The sequence below is a fragment of the Rhinoraja longicauda genome, chromosome 39, assembly GCF_053455715.1.
Source record: "Rhinoraja longicauda isolate Sanriku21f chromosome 39, sRhiLon1.1, whole genome shotgun sequence".
In the NCBI taxonomy this organism is placed as follows: Eukaryota; Metazoa; Chordata; class Chondrichthyes; order Rajiformes; family Arhynchobatidae; genus Rhinoraja; species Rhinoraja longicauda.
In genome coordinates this window covers 14022440-14045093 of record NC_135991.1, presented here as the reverse complement: position 1 = coordinate 14045093, position 22654 = coordinate 14022440, and the positions used below count along the sequence as shown (strand labels likewise).

At 50.1% G+C, this 22654-nt stretch overlaps 1 protein-coding gene across 1 annotated transcript in view; it reads right to left on the bottom strand.

The window, feature by feature from the left end:
• The window catches only part of LOC144611024 (uncharacterized), a 53039-nt gene extending 31306 nt beyond the window's left edge, over positions 1 to 21733 (bottom strand). The window contains exons 1-8 of the mRNA XM_078430104.1: positions 21617 to 21733; positions 20085 to 20212; positions 16886 to 16996; positions 11408 to 11572; positions 8868 to 9032; positions 6273 to 6437; positions 3677 to 3841; positions 1083 to 1247 (exon numbers count right to left, since the gene is read on the bottom strand). Of these exons, the coding sequence (XP_078286230.1) occupies positions 1083 to 1247; positions 3677 to 3841; positions 6273 to 6437; positions 8868 to 9032; positions 11408 to 11572; positions 16886 to 16985 (925 nt within the window). The 5' untranslated portion in view covers positions 16986 to 16996; positions 20085 to 20212; positions 21617 to 21733. The remainder of the gene's footprint in view (positions 1 to 1082; positions 1248 to 3676; positions 3842 to 6272; positions 6438 to 8867; positions 9033 to 11407; positions 11573 to 16885; positions 16997 to 20084; positions 20213 to 21616) is intronic.
• Positions 21734 to 22654: the final 921 nt, after the last annotated feature.

Below are 22654 nucleotides of genomic sequence, written 5' to 3'. Positions count from 1 at the left end.
ATTACTCTGTGGCTCAATGACTCCATGGCTCCATGGCTCTATGACTGTGGCTCTATGGCTCTATTGCTCTATGACTCTCTGGCTCTGTGGCTCTATGAATCCATGGCTCTGTGACTCCGAGCCAATGAATCTACAAATCTATGACACTATGACGACGCTCTATGGCTGTCCGGCTCTTTTTACCTATGACACCGTGACTCTCTGACTCGATGACCTTCGGCTCTATGACTCTATAGCTTTATGGCTCTATGGTGGAAATAATTATTGCTCTATAAAGCCCAACACTTTGTGAACTTGTTATGTTAACTGTGCATGCGTTATTTATTCCTTCGCTTAGTCCGCCTTGGCCTACGTGATCTGTCGGTTTCTGGGCACATTCACTCCCCATCCTATCACCACACTAACCTTTCTGTCCTGGGGCTCCACCACTGTCAGAGTAAGGCCCAATGCAAATTGATGCAACAACACCTCATATTCCGATTGGGCAGCTTACAACGCAGTCGTGTGAATATTAATTGTATTTAACATAGAAACATAGAAACATATGTACAGCTGTAGGCCATTCGGCCCTCCTAACTTGCATGGCCATTCAATATGATCTTGGCTAATCACCTAATGCAGCGTAGGTGCTGGGCCCGTTACTGTTTGTCAAATAGATCAATGAATCTGTGGAATTCTCTGCCTCAGATGGCAGTGGAGGCCAATTCTCTGGATGCTTTCGAGGGAGAGTTAGATAGAGCTCTTTATGATAGCGGGATCAGGGGGTATGGGGAGAAGGCAGGAACGGGGTACTGATTGTGGAGGATCAGCCATGATCACATTGAATGGCGGTGCTGGCTCAAAGGGCCAAATGTCCTACTCCTGCACCTATTGTCTATTGTCTATTGTGTGGACAAGTTGGGCGGAAGGATCTGTTCCTACAATGTAATTCTCTATCATCCTGTTATGTTTTGCTGCATGCAAATGTGTGAAGATTCAGCGACCTGCTGTGATACTTGACACGTTCAAATTTAATTTCTAGCGACATTGAGTGGACAAAACCTTTTCCCAATCCTTCCGTGAATCTCAGGGTGAAAACAAACCTTCATTCGGACGAGTCCCTGTGGACTGATATCTACGGCGCCCAGAGGCGGCCTGTTTGTCAGCTTGATCGGGCGTGTGTTTAAACGGCTGATCATTTTCAGAAGGTCTTCTGTCAAAGGAATTATTCCTACTGTTGGTGCTCCACGTTTCATTTGGCGGCGCATCTGCAAAGCATAATCCCAGTAGAAATAAATAAATGGAAGGTTGCTTCCCGGACTGTAAGACTGTGACCAGTGGTGGGCCTCAGGGCTCGGTGCTGGGCCCGTTACTGTTTGTCAAATAGATCAATGATTTGCAGGAGAACGAACAAGGCTAGATTAGCCTGACGTCAGTGGCTGGTAAAATATTAGAGTCTACTAGACCAAGGGGACCCGTTGGGCCAAAACCTCTCCTGCATTAGTGGACCACCCCCTCCTCCCACACTCCCCCCTCCCACTCACCCCTCCCCCATCCACCCCTCCCTCCCCTCCCCATCCCGTTCACCCCTCCCCATCCACTTCACCCCTTACTCATCCTCCCCTCCATTCCCTCCCCCCCCAACCCCCTCCCCCATCCCTGCCATCCCCTCTCCCTCCCAACTCTCCCTCCCCTCTCCCCTGCACTCCCCTCCCTCCCCCCTCCCACCTTCCCCCCTCCCCTCCCCCTCCCTCCATCCCTGTTCTCTTCACCCCTCCCCATCCATGCTATCTTCCTTCCCCCTCCCTCCTCCCCCTCCCCACTCTGCCATATCCCTCCCTGCTACGTCTCCCCTCCCCCTCCCCTCTCCCCATCCTCTCACCCAACCCCCTCCCCTCTCCCCCTCCCCTCTCCCCATCCTCTCAACCAACCCCCTCCCCTCTTCCCCATCCCTCTCCCCATCCTCTCACCCTACCCCCTCCCCTCTCCCCTCCACTCTCCCCTCCCCATCCTCTCACCCATCCCCTTCCCCTACCCCTCCCCTCACCCCTCCCCTACCCCTCCCCTCTCCCCCCTCCCCTCTCACCCTACCCCCTCCTCTCCCCCTCCCCTCTCCCCCTCCCCTCTCCCCATCCTCTCACCCTACCCACTCCCCTCTCCCCCTCCCCTGTCCCTCTCCCCCTCCCCTCCCCTCCCCCTCCTCCGCCCTCCCCTTCCTCCCCCTCCTCCGCCCTCTCCTCCCTGCCTCCTCTCCCCCAACTCACCCCCTACCTCCTCGCCCTCTCTTCCGCGACCCCCTCCCGCCCTCCCTCCCCCTCCCTCCCTCCCTAGGAGATATATTTAAACTTTAAAAAGTGAATAAATTAAAAAATATGACACCGATTTCAATAAAACTTCTTCCATGAGCACCAAAGTGAAGACTGTGAGTAAGATGGGTCTAAAATTGTTGCGCTACCGTGCACCGTTTTGGCTGTATCTCAGGAACAAACAAACAAACAAAAAACGAGTCTCTATCGCTCTACAACTGTGACTTTTTGGCTCTATGGCTCTATGACTCCATGACTTTAAGACTCTATGGTCTATGGCTATAAGCCTATGACTATGACTATGACTCTATGACTCTGTGGCTCAATGACTCCATGGCTCCATGGCTCTATGACTGTGGCTCTATGGCTCTATTGCTCTATGACTCCCTGGCTCTGTGGCTCTATGAATCCATGGCTCTGTGACTCCGAGCCAATGAATCTACAAATCTATGACACTATGACGACGCTCTATGGCTGTCCGGCTCTTTTTACCTATGACACCGTGACTCTCTGACTCGATGACCTTCGGCTCTATGACTCTATAGCTTTATGGCTCTATGGTGGAAATAATTCTTGCTCTATAAAGCCCAACACTTTGTGAACTTGTTATGTTAACTGTGCATGCGTTATTTATTCCTTCGCTTAGTCCGCCTTGGCCTACGTGATCTGTCGGTTTCTGGGCACATTCACTCCCCATCCTATCACCACACTAACCTTTCTGTCCTGGGGCTCCACCACTGTCAGAGTAAGGCCCAATGCAAATTGATGCAACAACACCTCATATTCCGATTGGGCAGCTTACAACGCAGTCGTGTGAATATTAATTGTATTTAACATAGAAACTTAGAAACATATGTGCAGCTGTAGGCCATTCGGCCCTCCTAACTTGCATGGCCATTCAATATGATCTTGGCTAATCACCTAATGCAGCGTAGGTGCTGGGCCCGTTACTGTTTGTCAAATAGATCAATGAATCTGTGGAATTCTCTGCCTCAGATGGCAGTGGAGGCCAATTCTCTGGATGCTTTCGAGGGAGAGTTAGATAGAGCTCTTTATGATAGCGGGATCAGGGGGTATGGGGAGAAGGCAGGAACGGGGTACTGATTGTGGAGGATCAGCCATGATCACATTGAATGGCGGTGCTGGCTCAAAGGGCCAAATGTCCTACTCCTGCACCTATTGTCTATTGTCTATTGTGTGGACAAGTTGGGCGGAAGGATCTGTTCCTACAATGTAATTCTCTATCATCCTGTTATGTTTTGCTGCATGCAAATGTGTGAAGATTCAGCGACCTGCTGTGATACTTGACACGTTCAAATTTAATTTCTAGCGACATTGAGTGGACAAAACCTTTTCCCAATCCTTCCGTGAATCTCAGGGTGAAAACAAACCTTCATTCGGACGAGTCCCTGTGGACTGATATCTACGGCGCCCAGAGGCGGCCTGTTTGTCAGCTTGATCGGGCGTGTGTTTAAAGGGCTGATCATTTTCAGAAGGTCTTCTGTCAAAGGAATTATTCCTACTGTTGGTGCTCCACGTTTCATTTGGCGGCGCACCTGCAAAGCATAATCCCAGTAGAAATAAATAAATGGAAGGTTGCTTCCCGGACTGTAAGACTGTGACCAGTGGTGGGCCTCAGGGCTCGGTGCTGGGCCCGTTACTGTTTGTCAAATAGATCAATGATTTGCAGGAGAACGAACAAGGCTAGATTAGCCTGACGTCAGTGGCTGGTAAAATATTAGAGTCTACTAGACCAAGGGGACCCGTTGGGCCAAAACCTCTCCTGCATTAGTGGACCACCCCCTCCTCCCACACTCCCCCCTCCCACTCACCCCTCCCCCATCCACCCCTCCCTCCCCTCCCCATCCCGTTCACCCCTCCCCATCCACTTCACCCCTTACTCATCCTCCCCTCCATTCCCTCCCCCCCCAACCCCCTCCCCCATCCCTGCCATCCCCTCTCCCTCCCAACTCTCCCTCCCCTCTCCCCCTGCACTCCCCTCCCTCCCCCCTCCCACCTTCCCCCCTCCCCTCCCCCTCCCTCCATCCCTGTTCTCTTCACCCCTCCCCATCCATGCTATCTTCCTTCCCCCTCCCTCCTCCCCCTCCCCACTCTGCCATATCCCTCCCTGCTACGTCTCCCCTCCCCCTCCCCTCTCCCCATCCTCTCACCCAACCCCCTCCCCTCTCCCCCTCCCCTCTCCCCATCCTCTCAACCAACCCCCTCCCCTCTTCCCCATCCCTCTCCCCATCCTCTCACCCTACCCCCTCCCCTCTCCCCTCCACTCTCCCCTCCCCATCCTCTCACCCAACCCCTTCCCCTACCCCTCCCCTCACCCCTCCCCTACCCCTCCCCTCTCCCCCCTCCCCTCTCACCCTACCCCCTCCTCTCCCCCTCCCCTCTCCCCCTCCCCTCTCCCCATCCTCTCACCCTACCCACTCCCCTCTCCCCCTCCCCTGTCCCTCTCCCCCTCCCCTCCCCTCCCCCTCCTCCGCCCTCCCCCTTCCTCCCCCTCCTCCGCCCTCTCCTCCCTGCCTCCTCTCCCCCAACTCACCCCCTACCTCCTCGCCCTCTCTTCCGCGACCCCCTCCCGCCCTCCCTCCCCCTCCCTCCCTCCCTAGGAGATATATTTAAACTTTAAAAAGTGAATAAATTAAAAAATATGACACCGATTTCAATAAAACTTCTTCCATGAGCACCAAAGTGAAGACTGTGAGTAAGGTGGGTCTAAAATTGTTGCGCTACCGTGCACCGTTTTGGCTGTAGCTCAGGAACAAACAAACAAACAAAAAACGAGTCTCTATCGCTCTACAACTGTGACTTTTTGGCTCTATGGCTCTATGACTCTATGACTTTAAGACTCTATGGTCTATGGCTATAAGCCTATGACTATGACTATGACTCTATGACTCTGTGGCTCAATGACTCCATGGCTCCATGGCTCTATGACTGTGGCTCTATGGCTCTATTGCTCTATGACTCTCTGGCTCTGTGGCTCTATGAATCCATGGCTCTGTGACTCCGAGCCAATGAATCTACAAATCTATGGCACTATGACGACGCTCTATGGCTGTCCGGCTCTTTTTACCTATGACACCGTGACTCTCTGACTCGATGACCTTCGGCTCTATGACTCTATAGCTTTATGGCTCTATGGTGGAAATAATTCTTGCTCTATAAAGCCCAACACTTTGTGAACTTGTTATGTTAACTGTGCATGCGTTATTTATTCCTTCGCTTAGTCCGCCTTGGCCTACGTGATCTGTCGGTTTCTGGGCACATTCACTCCCCATCCTATCACCACACTAACCTTTCTGTCCTGGGGCTCCACCACTGTCAGAGTAAGGCCCAATGCAAATTGATGCAACAACACCTCATATTCCGATTGGGCAGCTTACAACGCAGTCGTGTGAATATTAATTGTATTTAACATAGAAACATAGAAACATATGTGCAGCTGTAGGCCATTCGGCCCTCCTAACTTGCATGGCCATTCAATATGATCTTGGCTAATCACCTAATGCAGCGTAGGTGCTGGGCCCGTTACTGTTTGTCAAATAGATCAATGAATCTGTGGAATTCTCTGCCTCAGATGGCAGTGGAGGCCAATTCTCTGGATGCTTTCGAGGGAGAGTTAGATAGAGCTCTTTATGATAGCGGGATCAGGGGGTATGGGGAGAAGGCAGGAACGGGGTACTGATTGTGGAGGATCAGCCATGATCACATTGAATGGCGGTGCTGGCTCAAAGGGCCAAATGTCCTACTCCTGCACCTATTGTCTATTGTCTATTGTGTGGACAAGTTGGGCGGAAGGATCTGTTCCTACAATGTAATTCTCTATCATCCTGTTATGTTTTGCTGCATGCAAATGTGTGAAGATTCAGCGACCTGCTGTGATACTTGACACGTTCAAATTTAATTTCTAGCGACATTGAGTGGACAAAACCTTTTCCCAATCCTTCCGTGAATCTCAGGGTGAAAACAAACCTTCATTCGGACGAGTCCCTGTGGACTGATACCTACGGCGCCCAGAGGCGGCCTGTTTGTCAGCTTCATCGGGCGTGTGTTTAAAGGGCTGATCATTTTCAGAAGGTCTTCTGTCAAAGGAATTATTCCTACTGTTGGTGCTCCACGTTTCATTTGGCGGCGCACCTGCAAAGCATAATCCCAGTAGAAATAAATAAATGGAAGGTTGCTTCCCGGACTGTAAGACTGTGACCAGTGGTGGGCCTCAGGGCTCGGTGCTGGGCCCGTTACTGTTTGTCAAATAGATCAATGATTTGCAGGAGAACGAACAAGGCTAGATTAGCCTGACGTCAGTGGCTGGTAAAATATTAGAGTCTACTAGACCAAGGGGACCCGTTGGGCCAAAACCTCTCCTGCATTAGTGGACCACCCCCTCCTCCCACACTCCCCCCTCCCACTCACCACTCCCCCATCCACCCCTCCCTCCCCTCCCCATCCCGTTCACCCCTCCCCATCCACTTCACCCCTTACTCATCCTCCCCTCCATTCCCTCCCCCCCCAACCCCCTCCCCCATCCCTGCCATCCCCTCTCCCTCCCAACTCTCCCTCCCCTCTCCCCCTGCACTCCCCTCCCTCCCCCCTCCCACCTTCCCCCTCCCCTCCCCCTCCCTCCATCCCTGTTCTCTTCACCCCTCCCCATCCATGCTATCTTCCTTCCCCCTCCCTCCTCCCCCTCCCCACTCTGCCATTTCCCTCCCTGCTACGTCTCCCCTCCCCCTCCCCTCTCCCCATCCTCTCACCCAACCCCCTCCCCTCTCCCCCTCCCCTCTCCCCATCCAATCAACCAACCCCCTCCCCTCTTACCCATCCCTCTCCCCATCCTCTCACCCTACCCCCTCCCCTCTCCCCTCCACTCTCCCCTCCCCATCCTCTCACCCAACCCCTTCCCCTACCCCTCCCCTCACCCCTCCCCTACCCCTCCCCTCTCCCCCCTCCCCTCTCACACTACCCCCTCCTCTCCCCCTCCCCTCTCCCCCTCCCCTCTCCCCATCCTCTCACCCTACCCACTCCCCTCTCCCCCTCCCCTGTCCCTCTCCCCCTCCCCTCCCCTCCCCCTCCTCCGCCCTCCCCCTTCCTCCCCCTCCTCCGCCCTCTCCTCCCTGCCTCCTCTCCCCCAACTCACCCCCTACCTCCTCGCCCTCTCTTCCGCGACCCCCTCCCGCCCTCCCTCCCCCTCCCTCCCTCCCTAGGAGATATATTTAAACTTTAAAAAGTGAATAAATTAAAAAATATGACACCGATTTCAATAAAACTTCTTCCATGAGCACCAAAGTGAAGACTGTGAGTAAGGTGGGTCTAAAATTGTTGCGCTACCGTGCACCGTTTTGGCTGTAGCTCAGGAACAAACAAACAAACAAAAAACGAGTCTCTATCGCTCTACAACTGTGACTTTTTGGCTCTATGGCTCTATGACTCTATGACTTTAAGACTCTATGGTCTATGGCTATAAGCCTATGACTATGACTATGACTCTATGACTCTGTGGCTCAATGACTCCATGGCTCCATGGCTCTATGACTGTGGCTCTATGGCTCTATTGCTCTATGACTCTCTGGCTCTGTGGCTCTATGAATCCATGGCTCTGTGACTCCGAGCCAATGAATCTACAAATCTATGACACTATGACGACGCTCTATGGCTGTCCGGCTCTTTTTACCTATGACACCGTGACTCTCTGACTCGATGACCTTCGGCTCTATGACTCTATAGCTTTATGGCTCTATGGTGGAAATAATTCTTGCTCTATAAAGCCCAACACTTTGTGAACTTGTTATGTTAACTGTGCATGCGTTATTTATTCCTTCGCTTAGTCCGCCTTGGCCTACGTGATCTGTCGGTTTCTGGGCACATTCACTCCCCATCCTATCACCACACTAACCTTTCTGTCCTGGGGCTCCACCACTGTCAGAGTAAGGCCCAATGCAAATTGATGCAACAACACCTCATATTCCGATTGGGCAGCTTACAACGCAGTCGTGTGAATATTAATTGTATTTAACATAGAAACATAGAAACATATGTACAGCTGTAGGCCATTCGGCCCTCCTAACTTGCATGGCCATTCAATATGGTCTTGGCTAATCACCTAATGCAGCGTAGGTGCTGGGCCCGTTACTGTTTGTCAAATAGATCAATGAATCTGTGGAATTCTCTGCCTCAGATGGCAGTGGAGGCCAATTCTCTGGATGCTTTCGAGGGAGAGTTAGATAGAGCTCTTTATGATAGCGGGATCAGGGGGTATGGGGAGAAGGCAGGAACGGGGTACTGATTGTGGAGGATCAGCCATGATCACATTGAATGGCGGTGCTGGCTCAAAGGGCCAAATGTCCTACTCCTGCACCTATTGTCTATTGTCTATTGTGTGGACAAGTTGGGCGGAAGGATCTGTTCCTACAATGTAATTCTCTATCATCCTGTTATGTTTTGCTGCATGCAAATGTGTGAAGATTCAGCGACCTGCTGTGATACTTGACACGTTCAAATTTAATTTCTAGCGACATTGAGTGGACAAAACCTTTTCCCAATCCTTCCGTGAATCTCAGGGTGAAAACAAACCTTCATTCGGACGAGTCCCTGTGGACTGATATCTACGGCGCCCAGAGGCGGCCTGTTTGTCAGCTTGATCGGGCGTGTGTTTAAAGGGCTGATCATTTTCAGAAGGTCTTCTGTCAAAGGAATTATTCCTACTGTTGGTGCTCCACGTTTCATTTGGCGGCGCACCTGCAAAGCATAATCCCAGTAGAAATAAATAAATGGAAGGTTGCTTCCCGGACTGTAAGACTGTGACCAGTGGTGGGCCTCAGGGCTCGGTGCTGGGCCCGTTACTGTTTGTCAAATAGATCAATGATTTGCAGGAGAACGAACAAGGCTAGATTAGCCTGACGTCAGTGGCTGGTAAAATATTAGAGTCTACTAGACCAAGGGGACCCGTTGGGCCAAAACCTCTCCTGCATTAGTGGACCACCCCCTCCTCCCACACTCCCCCCTCCCACTCACCCCTCCCCCATCCACCCCTCCCTCCCCTCCCCATCCCGTTCACCCCTTCCCATCCACTTCACCCCTTACTCATCCTCCCCTCCATTCCCTCCCCCCCCAACCCCCTCCCCCATCCCTGCCATCCCCTCTCCCTCCCAACTCTCCCTCCCCTCTCCCCCTGCACTCCCCTCCCTCCCCCCTCCCACCTTCCCCCCTCCCCTCCCCCTCCCTCCATCCCTGTTCTCTTCACCCCTCCCAATCCATGCTATCTTCCTTCCCCCTCCCTCCTCCCCCTCCCCACTCTGCCATATCCCTCCCTGCTACGTCTCCCCTCCCCCTCCCCTCTCCCCATCCTCTCACCCAACCCCCTCCCCTCTCCCCCTCCCCTCTCCCCATCCTCTCAACCAACCCCCTCCCCTCTTCCCCATCCCTCTCCCCATCCTCTCACCCTACCCCCTCCCCTCTCCCCTCCACTCTCCCCTCCCCATCCTCTCACCCAACCCCTTCCCCCTCCCCCTCCCCTCACCCCTCCCCTACCCCTCCCCTCTCCCCCCTCCCCTCTCACCCTACCCCCTCCTCTCCCCCTCCCCTCTCCCCCTCCCCCTTCCTCCCCCTTCCTCCCCTCCTCCGCCCTCCCCTTCGTCCCCCTCCTCCGCCCTCTCCTCCCTGCCTCCTCTCCCCCAACTCACCCCCTACCTCCTCGCCCTCTCTTCCGCGACCCCCTCCCGCCCTCCCTCCCCCTCCCTCCCTCCCTAGGAGATATATTTAAACTTTAAAAAGTGAATAAATTAAAAAATATGACACCGATTTCAATAAAACTTCTTCCATGAGCACCAAAGTGAAGACTGTGAGTAAGATGGGTCTAAAATTGATGCGCTACCGTGCACCGTTTTGGCTGTGGCTCAGGAACAAACAAACAAAAAAAACGAGTCTCTATCGCTCTACAACTGTGACTTTTTGGCTCTATGGCTCTATGACTCTATGACTTTAAGACTCTATGGTCTATGGCTATAAGCCTATGACTATGACTATGAGTCTATGACTCTGTGGCTCAATGACTCCATGGCTCCATGGCTCTATGACTGTGGCTCTATGGCTCTATTGCTCTATGACTCTCTGGCTCTGTGGCTCTATGAATCCATGGCTCTGTGACTCCGAGCCAATGAATCTACAAATCTATGGCACTATGACGACGCTGTATGGCTGTCCGGCTCTTTTTACCTATGACACCGTGACTCTCTGACTCGATGACCTTCGGCTCTATGACTCTATAGCTTTATGGCTCTATGGTGGAAATAATCCTTGCTCTATAAAACCCAACACTTTGTGAACTTGTTATGTTAACTGTGCATGCGTTATTTATTCCTTCGCTTAGTCCGCCTTGGCCTACGTGATCTGTCGGTTTCTGGGCACATTCACTCCCCATCCTATCACCACACTAACCTTTCTGTCCTGGGGCTCCACCACTGTCAGAGTAAGGCCCAATGTAAATTGATGCAACAACACCTCATATTCCGATTGGGCAGCTTACAACGCAGTCGTGTGAATATTAATTGTATTTAACATAGAAACATAGAAACATATGTGCAGCTGTAGGCCATTCGGCCCTCCTAACTTGCATGGCCATTCAATATGATCTTGGCTAATCACCTAATGCAGCGTAGGTGCTGGGCCCGTTACTGTTTGTCAAATAGATCAATGAATCTGTGGAATTCTCTGCCTCAGATGGCAGTGGAGGCCAATTCTCTGGATGCTTTCGAGGGAGAGTTAGATAGAGCTCTTTATGATAGCGGGATCAGGGGGTATGGGGAGAAGGCAGGAACGGGGTAATGATTGTGGAGGATCAGCTATGATCACATTGAATGGCGGTGCTGGCTCAAAGGGCCAAATGTCCTACTCCTGCACCTATTGTCTATTGTCTATTGGGTGGACAAGTTGGGCGGAAGGATCTGTTCCTACAATGTAATTCTCTATCATCCTGTTATGTTTTGCTGCATGCAAATGTGTGAAGATTCAGCGACCTGCTGTGATACTTGACACGTTCAAATTTAATTTCTAGCGACATTGAGTGGACAAAACCTTTTCCCTATCCTTCCGTGAATCTCAGGGTGAAAACAAACCTTCATTCGGACGAGTCCCTGTGGACTGATATCTACGGCGCCCAGAGGCGGCCTGTTTGTCAGCTTGATCGGGCGTGTGTTTAAAGTGCTGATCATTTTCAGAAGGTCTTCTGTCAAAGGAATTATTCCTACTGTTGGTGCTCCACGTTTCATTTGGCGGCGCACCTGCAAAGCATAATCGCAGTAGAAATAAATAAATGGAAGGTTGCTTCCCGGACTGTAAGACTGTGACCAGTGGTGGGCCTCAGGGCTCGGTGCTGGGCCCGTTACTGTTTGTCAAATAGATCAATGATTTGCAGGAGAACGAACAAGGCTAGATTAGCCTGACGTCAGTGGCTGTTAAAATATTAGAGTCTACTAGACCAAGGGGACCCGTTGGGCCAAAACCTCTCCCGCATTAGTGAACCACCCTCTCCTCCCACACTCCCCCCTCCCACTCACCCCTCCCCCATCCAACCCTCCCTCCCCTCCCCATCCCGTTCACCCCTCTCCATCCACTTCACCCCTTACTCATCCTCCCCTCCATTCCCTCCCCCCCCAACCCCCTCCCCATCCCTGCCATCCCCTCTCCCTCCCAACTCTCCCTCCCCTCTCCCCCTGCCCTCCCTTCCCTCCCCCTCCCACCTTCCCCCCTCCCCTCCCCCTCCCTCCATCCCTGTTCTCTTCACCCCTCCCCATCCATGCTATCTTCCTTCCCCCTCCCTCCTCCCCCTCCCCACTCTGCCATATCCCTCCCTGCTACGTCTCCCCTCCCCCTCCCCTCTCCCCATCCTCTCACCCAACCCCCTCCCCTCTCCCCCTCCCCTCGTCCCCTCCCCTCTCCCCATCCTCTCAACCAACCCCCTCCCCTCTTCCCCATCCCTCTCCCCATCCTCTCACCCTACCCCCTCCCCTCTCCCCTCCACTCTCCCCTCCCCATCCTCTCACCCAACCCCTTCCCCCTCCCCCTCCCCTCACCCCTCCCCTACCCCTCCCCTCTCCCCCCTCCCCTCTCACCCTACCCCCTCCTCTCCCCCTCCCCTCTCCCCCTCCCCCTTCCTCCCCCTTCCTCCCCCTCCTCCGCCCTCCCCTTCCTCCCCCTCCTCCGCCCTCTCCTTCCTGCCTCCTCTCCCCCAACTCACCCCCTACCTCCTCGCCCTCTCTTCCGCGACCCCCTCCCGCCCTCCCTCCCCCTCCCTCCCTCCCTAGGAGATATATTTAAACTTTAAAAAGTGAATAAATTAAAAAATATGACACCGATTTCAATAAAACTTCTTCCATGAGCACCAAAGTGAAGACTGTGAGTAAGGTGGGTCTAAAATTGTTGCGTTACCCTGCACCGTTTTGGCTGTAGCTCAGGAACAAACAAACAAACAAAAAACGAGTTTTAGTATAAAGATTGTGAAAGACAAGGTAACAGAATATTTGGATGAGAGTTAATGATGATATAGGCCAAAGTTCGCATGGTTTGGTGAAGGGGAGATCATGACTAATAAATCTATTGGAATTCATTGAGGCAGTAAATGGGAGGACAGGCAAAGAGAGTCAGTGGATGTTGTTTACCTTCATTTTAAGAAAAGAGTTTTATGAAGCAGAAGGATCGCAGGTACACAGTTCCCTGAAAGTGGCCTCACACGTAGACACGGAGTGTTGTAGAGCAGAGGATCTAAGAGCACAGGTACGCAGTTCCTTGAAAGTGGCGTCACAGGTAGACAAGGAGTGTTGTAGAGCAGAGATATCTAGGAGAGCAGGTACACAGTTTCCTGAAAGTGGCGTCACAGGTAGACAGGGAGTGTTGTAGAGCTGATAGGGATCTAGTAGAGCAGGGACACAATTCCCTCAAAGAGGCGTCGCAGGTAGACAGACAAAGGAATTTGCCCACTCCGACCAACAATGTCCCCCCTACACTAGTCCCACTTGCCTGCGCTTGGTCCATAACCGGTCCTAACCATGTGCCTATCCAACTGTTTCTTAAACGATGGGATAGGCCCAGCCTCAACTACCTCCCCCAGCAGCTCGATCCATACACTCAGCACCCTCTGTGTGGAAACGTTACCTCTCGAATTCATATTAATGCTTTCCCCCTACACCTTAAACCTATGTGCTCTGGTCCTCGATTAACCTACTCTGGGCAAGGGGTAGACCATTCAGAACGGAGATGAAAAAAACGTTTTCACTCAGAGTGTTATGAAACATCAACTTCTCCAACTTTAGATAGTTCCTCTGTCCCTCTCTTCCCCTCCCCCTTCCCAGATCTCCCTCTATCTTCCTGTCTCCACCTATATCCTTCCTTTGTCCCGCCCCCCTGACATCAGTTTGAAGAAGGGTCTCGACCCGAAACGTCACCCATTCCTTCTCTCCCGAGATGCTGCCTGACCTGCTGAGTTACTCCAGCATTTTGTGAATAAATACCTTCGATTTGTACCAGCATCTGCATTTATTTTCTTATACTAAAGTCTAAAGTAAATTCTGCATACATTTATGAGCCGTTGATCGGGGAAGCAAAATGCAGTTTCAATTAAGAATGATTTTCCAGTAATAGTTGAACTTTGCTTTGTCTTTATGGAGGTTAATTGTGAGCAGTTTTGGCCCCTGATCTGAGGAAGCGATGTAAAGCTGAGGATTTATAAAGCGCTGGGCATGTAGAGTATCATGAACAGTTTTGGACCCCACTGCTTTACACGAACGACCGCAGGACTGAGTGGTTCAGCACATGATGAGCGTTTGTCGGCACTGGGCCTGTGCTCGCTGGAGTGTAGAAGGATTAGGGCAGACCTCATTGAAACGTACAGAATAGTGAAAGGCCTGGATAGAGTGGACGTGTCGAGGATGTTTCTGCTAGTGGGAGAGTCCAGGACTAGAGATCACAGCCTCAGAATTAAAGTTCCTTTACGAAAGAGATGGGAGGGAATTTCTTTAGTCAGAGGGTGGTAAATCTGTGGAGTTCTTTGCCACTAAAGACTGCGGAGCCCAAGTCAATGGATATTTTAGGGCATAGATTCTTGATTAATATGGGTGTCAGGGGTAATAGGGTGAAGGCAGGAGAATGGGGCTAGGAGGGAGAGATATATCAGCAATGATTGAATGGTGGAGTAGACTTGATGGGCCGTATGGCCTAATTCTGCTCCTATCACTTATGACCTTATGACTTGATGAGGTTATATAACGGTGCATGCTTCGTTATCGGTCAATAATGATAAAGGTTTATGAAATATCGTTACAATAAAAATCATAGCAGCAGAAAATACAAAATCCAATTGCTTTCTTGTGGTCATTTCCAGTATGCTGAAGGCAAAGGTCATCCTTAAATTACTGTAGACCTTTAAATGTGGTTATCTCCAATGATAGATTAGTTATGTTTAGTTTATTATCACGAAGTACTGTGAAACGTTTTGATGTTGCGTGCTATCTAGTCAGCGGAAAGACTATACATGGTTACAATCGAGCCGTCCACCGTGCACAGATAGAGGATAAAGGGAATAACGTTTACTGCAAGGTCAAGTCCAGTAAAGTCCGATTAAACATAGTTCAATGCTTCCAATGAGGAGATGGGAGGTCAGGACCGTTCTCTGGTTGGTGACAGGATGGTTCAGTTGCCTGATAACAACCGGGAAGAAACTGTCCCTGAATCTGGAGGTGTGCGTTTTCACACTTCTGTACCTCTTGCCCGATGGGAGAGGGGAGAAGAGGGAGTGACCGGAATGAGACTGGTCCTTGATTATGCTGCTGGCCTTGCCGAGGCAGCGTGAGGTGTAGATGGAAGGGAGTTTGGTTTGCGCGTTTGCCTGGGTTATGCTCACAATTCTCTGCAATTTCTTGCAGTGTTCGATGGAGCTGTTGCCAAACCATGCTGTGGTGCATTTTGATAAAACGTAAACATATTTGCAGATGTTGATGAGGGTTGTTGGGGACATGCTGAATTTCCTAATCCTTCTGAGGAGGTAGAGGCGTTGGTATGCTTGCAACATTATCTACTTTGGTGTCGTCAATGTCGAGTTGGTTTAAAGTTTCATGTTTCTAGGGATAAATATCATCAGCAACTTGTCCTGGGCCAGCTATATCGAAACAATTGCAAAGAAAGCATTGTTTTTTTTATTAAGATCCCGACAAATGTTATCACCTTTCAGCAAGGGCTAAGAGTGTTTACTTGACAACTGTACCAACCACAGAACAACAAAATTCTTACACGAAGAAGCATAACATTCCTGTAAAAAACGATTCACATTGATAATAGACCATAAAGTTTGCTGGTGACAATAAAATGGATAGTGTCGTTGATAACAAGGATGATTATGAAAACTGACAGCAATATTTCTTGAGTTAGGCGGGTGGGCTGAGGAATGGTTTGCAGAGTTTAATGCAGATAAGTGCAAGGTGTTACATTTTGGGAAGTTGAACCAGGGAAGGAAGTTCACAGAGAATGGAAGAGCAATTGGATGTGTTGTCGACCAGAAAGATCTAAGATTGCAGGTAGGTAGTTCCCAAAAAGTGGCGTCGTAAGTGGACAGGGGGTGTAGTAAAGCGGAGGGATATAAGAGTGCAGGCACATAGTTCCTTGAAAGTGGCATAACAGGTAGGCAGGGTGGTCAATAAGGCTTTTGGTACATTGGCCTTTATCAGTCAGGGTATTGAGTTTAGACGTTGGGAGGTGACGTTGGGAGGTGACGTTGTATTGCAGATACAAAAATGTACAAGACGTTTTTGAGGCAGCACTTGGAATATTGCGTTCAGTGTTCATCGCCCTGGTTTCGGAACGATGTTGTTAACCTGCAAAGAATGCAGATACGATTTAAGAGGATGTTTGCAGGACTCGGTGGGCCTGAGCTACTTGAAGAGGTTGGGTAGGCTACTACTTTATACCATGGAGCGCTAGAGGATGAGCGGTGATCATATACCCTTATATAAAATCGCGAGGGGAATAGATATGGTGAATGCACAGTCTTTTACCCCCAGGATAGGGGAATGCAGAACCTGGGACGACATTTTTACAAAGCCGAAGGTGGGTACGAACTACCACAGGAGGCAGTTGAGGCAGGAACAATAATACTGTTAAAAGACAGTTGGACAGGTAAATGGATAGGAAAGGTTTAGAGGGATACGCACCAAACGTGGGGAGGTGGAACGAGTGTAATGGGGCATCTTGTTCGACATGGACAAGCTGGGCTGTAAGTCATGATTCCATGCTGTACGACTCGATGAATCTTCGATACCTGGACAGGTGCATGGATGGGAAGAGTTTGGAGGGAAATGGGCCAAACGCGGGCAGGTGGGGCCGATCACTATGAAGGCCATGGTTCGAATTTCCAAAATTCTGCACCTCACAGTTATCTGCATGAAATTCCATTCGGCATTTTACCACCCATTTGTCCGAATAATGGAAGCCCCCAAAGGATAAGGAACATGTGAATACTTTGGGAGTTTATGCTTGAGAAGAAATATGGAAGAGAAGTATTGAAATTCTCCCATTCGGAGGACTGGGATTGCACCCTCTGTACTTACCCCTTCTATTTTCATTCTCAGCGTCGCGCTGACGTTTTGCCAGCATTCCCAACCACGTGAGAAGTGACACTATCACAAACACTGCCACGTAATGGGGCATTTTTCCGATATCTGTGAACATTTCAAAACACAAGGCACCACTTTCATTTAGACTTTAGAGGTACAGCGCATCGGTAGTGTTGCTGCCTTAGAGTGCCAGAGACCCGGGTTCGATTCTGACTAAGGGTGCTGTCTGTCGACAGAATTTGGACGTTCTCCCTGCGACCACGTGGGTTTTCTCCGGGTGTTCCGGTTTCCTTCCACATTCTGCGGGTCTGCAGATTAATTGGCTTTGGTAACCTTCTTCAGGCCACCGAATCCCCGCTGACCATCAATCACCCCTTCATGCTAGTTTAGATTGAAGGTTCTTCGGCCCAATTCATCCAATATGCCCCATCTGTACCAGTCCAACTTGCCCGCGTTGGGCCAATATCCCTCTAAACCTGTCCTTTCCATGTACTTGCACGTGTCTTGTAAATGTTGTTACAGTTCCTGCCACAACTATCTCCTCCAGCAGCTTGTTCCATACATCCACCCCACCTTGTGTGGAAAAAAAGTTGCATCTTTCCCTCTCTCACTTCTAACCCATGTCCTCCGGTTTTTGCTTTCTCTTCCCCGGGGGTAAAACACTCTCTGCATTCACCCTATCTATTCCCATCATTATCATACACCTCTAAAAGATTGCCTTCACCCTCCTGTGCTCCAAGTCCTAGCCTTCCCAATCTCTCACTATAGCTCAAGCCCTCGAGTCCTCGAAATATCCTCGTACATCCTCTCTGCACCCTTTGCAGCTTGACATCTTTCCAATAACATGGTGACCAAAACTGAAAACAGTTCCCTAAATGCCTTGCACATGCCTTGACCAATGTATTTGTACAACTGTAACATGACCTCCCAAGTTCTGTACTCTATGTCATGACTGTTGAAGGCCAATGTGCTGAAAGCCTGTTGATCACCCTATATATCTGTAGGAAAATAACTGCAGATGTTGGTACAACTCGGACGTATTTATTCACAAAGTGCTGGAGTAACTCAGCGGGGTCAGGCAGCATCTCAGGAGAGAATGAATGGGTGACGTTTCGGGTCGAGACCCTTCTTCAATCTGAAGAAGGGTCTCGACGCAAAACGCCTCCTTCACTCCTGAGATGCTGCCTGACCTGCTGAGTTACTCCAGCATTTTGTGAATAAATACCCTATCTATCTGTGTGCTCTCTCTACAGTTCATCCTTTCTTGTTCAGGCAATATCCTCATAAATTTCCCATGTACTCTTTCCAACTCGTTGATATTCTCCCAATGGCAAGGTGACCAAAACTGAAACAGTACTCATAATGTGGCCTCGCCAACATCTTGTACAATTGTAATGTGACCTCCCAGCTTATGTACCCAATACCCTGACTAATGAATGAAAATGTACGGAAATACTTCTTAACCACCATAGGAGCAGAATTAGGCCATTCGGCCCATCGAGTTTACTCTGTCGTTCAATCATGGCTGATCTATTTCTCCTCTCAACCCCATTCTCCTGCCATCTCCCCATAATCTTTGACATCCTTACTAATCCTCTCAATTTCAACTTTTAAAAACATCCAATGACGACCTCCATCGCCGTCTCTGCCAAAGAATTCCACAGATTCACCACCGTCTGCTTTAGAAATTCTTCCTTGACTCCTTTTTAAAGATATGTCAGCTTGGCGCGTCAAAACTACTTCTGCATCAAAACTATTGTAGATTTCAGAACATGGCCATGGTGACTAGACCATACCAACTTCTACAGATGCGCCATGGAAAGCATTTTATCATAGCACGGTCTGGGAACAGCTCCATCCCGAGACCCGCGAGAAATCGCAGAGAGTTGTGGACGCAGCCCAGACCATCACGCACACAAACCTACTTCCCTTCCATCGCCTCCATCTATACCTCACGCTGCCTCGGCAAGGCCAGCAGCACCATCAAGGCCCAGTCTCACCCCCGGTCACTCCCTCTTCTCCCCTCTTCTCCCCTCTCCCATCGGGCAAGAGGTACAGAAGTGTAGAGACGCACACACCTCCAGATTCATGGGCAGTTTCTTCCCGGCTGTTATCAGGCAGCTGAACCGTCCTGTCACCAACTAGAGAGCTAGTCCTGACCTCCCATCTAACTCATTGGAGACCCTCGGACTTTCTGTAATCGGACGTTACCTTGAATTAAACGTTATTCCCTTGATCCCGTATCTGTACACTGTTGACGGCTCGATTGTAATCATGTCTTTCCACTAACTGTTTAGCATGCCATAAAAAAAGCTATCTTATTGTACCTCTGCACACCTAACAATTAATAGACTAGTCTAAACTAAACTTTATCCCATATCTGTAAGGTATGGATGACTTGAAAGGAATGATGTGCAGTCTTTTGGCTGACTGGATAGCACGCAAAAAAAGCATTTCACTGCATCTCGATACATGTGACAATTGACAAACTAAACTAAACCTAATTAAAACTAAATTTAATTGGATTTTACTGAAGTTTAACTTACATTACCCTTTATCCTGTATCTGTACACTGTGGATAGAGGCATAGAAACATATAAAATAGGTGCAGGAGTAGGCCATTTGGCCCTTCGAGCCAGCCCCGCCATTCATTGTGATCATGGCTGATCATCTACAATCAGTCATCTGTGCCAAACTTCTCCCCATATCCCTTGATTCCACTACCCACCAGAGCTCTATCTAACTCTCTCTTAGATTCATTCAGTGAATTGGCCTCCACTGCCCTTTTGTGGCAGAGAATTCCACAAATTCATAACTCCCTGGGTGAAAAAGCTCCTTCGCACTTCGGTTGTAAATGGCCTCCCTTTTATTCTAAGACTGTGGCCCCTGGTTCTGGACTCCCCCAACATTGGGAACATTTTTCCTGCATCTAGCTTGTCCAGTCCTTTTATAGTTTTATATGTTTCTATAAGATCCCGTCTCATCCTTCTAAACTCCAGTGAATACAAGCCTACCCTTTTCACTCTATCCTCATATGACAGTCCCGCCATCCCGGGGATCAATCTCGTGTACAGTCTTTCCGCTGACAGGATAGCACACAAGAAACAAAAAGCTTTTCAATGTTGCTCAGTACACGGGACAAAAAACTAACCTCAACTAAACCATAACGAGTATCATTCATAAAAATTCTTACCGAAATATGTCTTTATTTTTGTTAATGCCAAAGATCCTCGCTCAGTGCCTCCTGCACCTTTTCTATCGACGTTCCCCTGTAACTCTGTGTTCACAGTGGCTTGGATGATAGTTTTACGAGAGTCACGTCTTAATAAACAAATATTGTGTCAACATTAATTGCAGGCCAGTCATAAATTTGATCTTTGGACCCAACAGTAAACCTTATTACACACTATCCGCACTGAGGGCTCCATCTGTCTCACACAAAGTTTCTCTAAATTTGGACCTGCACGTGGACAGGACAGGTTTATGTTCATGTCAGCAGAAGTAGGCCATTCGGTCCATCTAGTCTACTCCGCCATTTAATCATGGCTGATCTATCTTTCCCTCTCAACCCCATCCCCCTGCCTTCTTCCCATGACCCCTGTCACCCATACTAATGAAGAATCTGTCGATCTTTGCCTTAATACCCAATGACTTGGTCTCCACAGTTGTCTATGTGGCAATAAATTTCACAGATTCATCACACTCTGGCCAACAAACGTTCTCTTCATCTTCTTTCCCGATGTACGTCCTTTTATTTTGGCGCTCTGCCCTCTGGCCCTAGACTCTCCCACAAGTGGAAACATCCTCTCCACATCCACTCCATCCAGGCCTTTCACAATTCATTGAGTTTCAATTAGGTCTCCTCTCAACCTTCTAAACTCCAGCGAATACAGGCCCAGTGCTGTTAATTGCTCATCACAGGTTAACCTACTCATAGATACAAAATGCTGGTGTAAGGCAATGTGTTAGGGAACATCTCTGGAGAATACAGAAAGGTAGAAACAAAGAACTGTAGATGCTGGTTAATATCTGACCAAAACGTCACCTTTCCATGTTCCCCACAGATACTGTCTGACCCGCTGAGTTCCCCTAGCACTTTGTACCTATCCACGTTCTCCATTGATGCTGCCTGACCCGCTGACCTACTCCAACATTCGGATCATTCTTGTAAATATACTCTGGACCCTATCCAATGCCATCATAATCATACTTTATAATCAATAAATGTTTTGCAACATATGAGGAATTTCATTTCCCATACAGTCATGCCAATAAAAAGCAACAGAACACACAAAATACAGTTTAACCTGAACATCCACCACAGTGACTCCTCCACATTCCTCACTGTGATGGAAGGCGAACAAATGTTCAATCTCTTCCCTTCCTTGTCCTCCCTCGGTCGGGGTCCTCGAACCTTCCTACAAAATGGCGGCACTGCCATAGCAGCTGCCGCTCACCTGCGGTCCATTTGTTTTTGTGTTTTTGTTGTTTTTTTGGTCTTAATTGTAGTTGTGATGTGTTGTTTTTGTGTTTGTGTACTATGTGTGTATGTGGGGGGGAGGGGGGGAAACTGTAACATTGTAAATATGTGTCCCTTCAGAACGGAGACCCGACCTTTGTTTTCTGGGCCGTGTCTCCGTTCCTGCTGCGGCCTACCATCGGCCCAACTCCTGGAGCTGTCGGCCTCCATCGGACTTACCATCCAAGTCCGTGGATCGGACTTACCATCACCGGAGCCGGCCGTCTTCGGAGGCTGCGGGAGCGGCTGCGACTCGCCTTAGGCTCGGGCCGCGTGGATGCCGACATCGGGAGCTCCGGCAGCGGCAGCGTGTTCGCCCGCCCCGGATCGCGGGGCTTGGGGCGCGGACATTTCACCGTCCGGCGCGGCCTAAGATGGCCGCGGGATACTTCTCTGCTGGGCGGGGGTTTCAATGTCGGGAGCCACGACCGCCCCGACGTGCAACAACAGCGGCAGCGACAGCGTGTTCGCCCGCCCCGGATCGGACTTATCATCAGCGGAGCCGGCCGTCTTCGGAGGCTGCGGGAGCGGCTGCGACGCGACGCGCCTTAGGCTTGGCCCGCTGTGGACCGTCCGGTGCGGCCTGCAACCACAACAACCTGACTGCGGGCGAGGACAGCGGGAGAAGGGAAAGACATTGTGGCCTTCCATCACAGTGAGGAGAGGACTGGAGGAGACTCACTGTGATGGATGTTTCTTTGATGGATGTTTCTTTTTTGTGTGTTTTTGGGGTTGGGTGGTTTGAGTGCCTGTTTGATGCTTTTATTGTTGGACTGTGTTTTGGGGGGTTTTGGGGTGTGTGATTTGAATGCCTATTTAATGCTTCTATTGTTGGACTGTGTTTTGGGGGGGTTTTGGGGTTGGGTAATTTGGGTGCCTGTTTAGTACCTTTATTGTTGGACTGTGGGTGATTGAATTAACATTTTGTTCAAGATGGCCGCGCCGTTGTGTTTGGCTGCCTGCCACTGTATGTTTCTTTTTTCCTAGTCAGATGTACAGCACTTTGGTCAACGTGGGTTGTTTTTAAATGTGCTATACAAATAAATTGACTTGACTTGACTTGACTCTCTACTTAACGCTCTTTCCCTCCCACCCATGCTTTTTCCCTCCCATTTCTCCCATCCCCACCCCTTTCTCAACCCCCACCCATATCCCCCATCCGTCCCTTCTCCTCCACCAACCTCCCAAACTTCTCCCGTCGCCCTCCCTCCCTCCTTCTCCCCTTCCCTCCGCACTCCCTCACC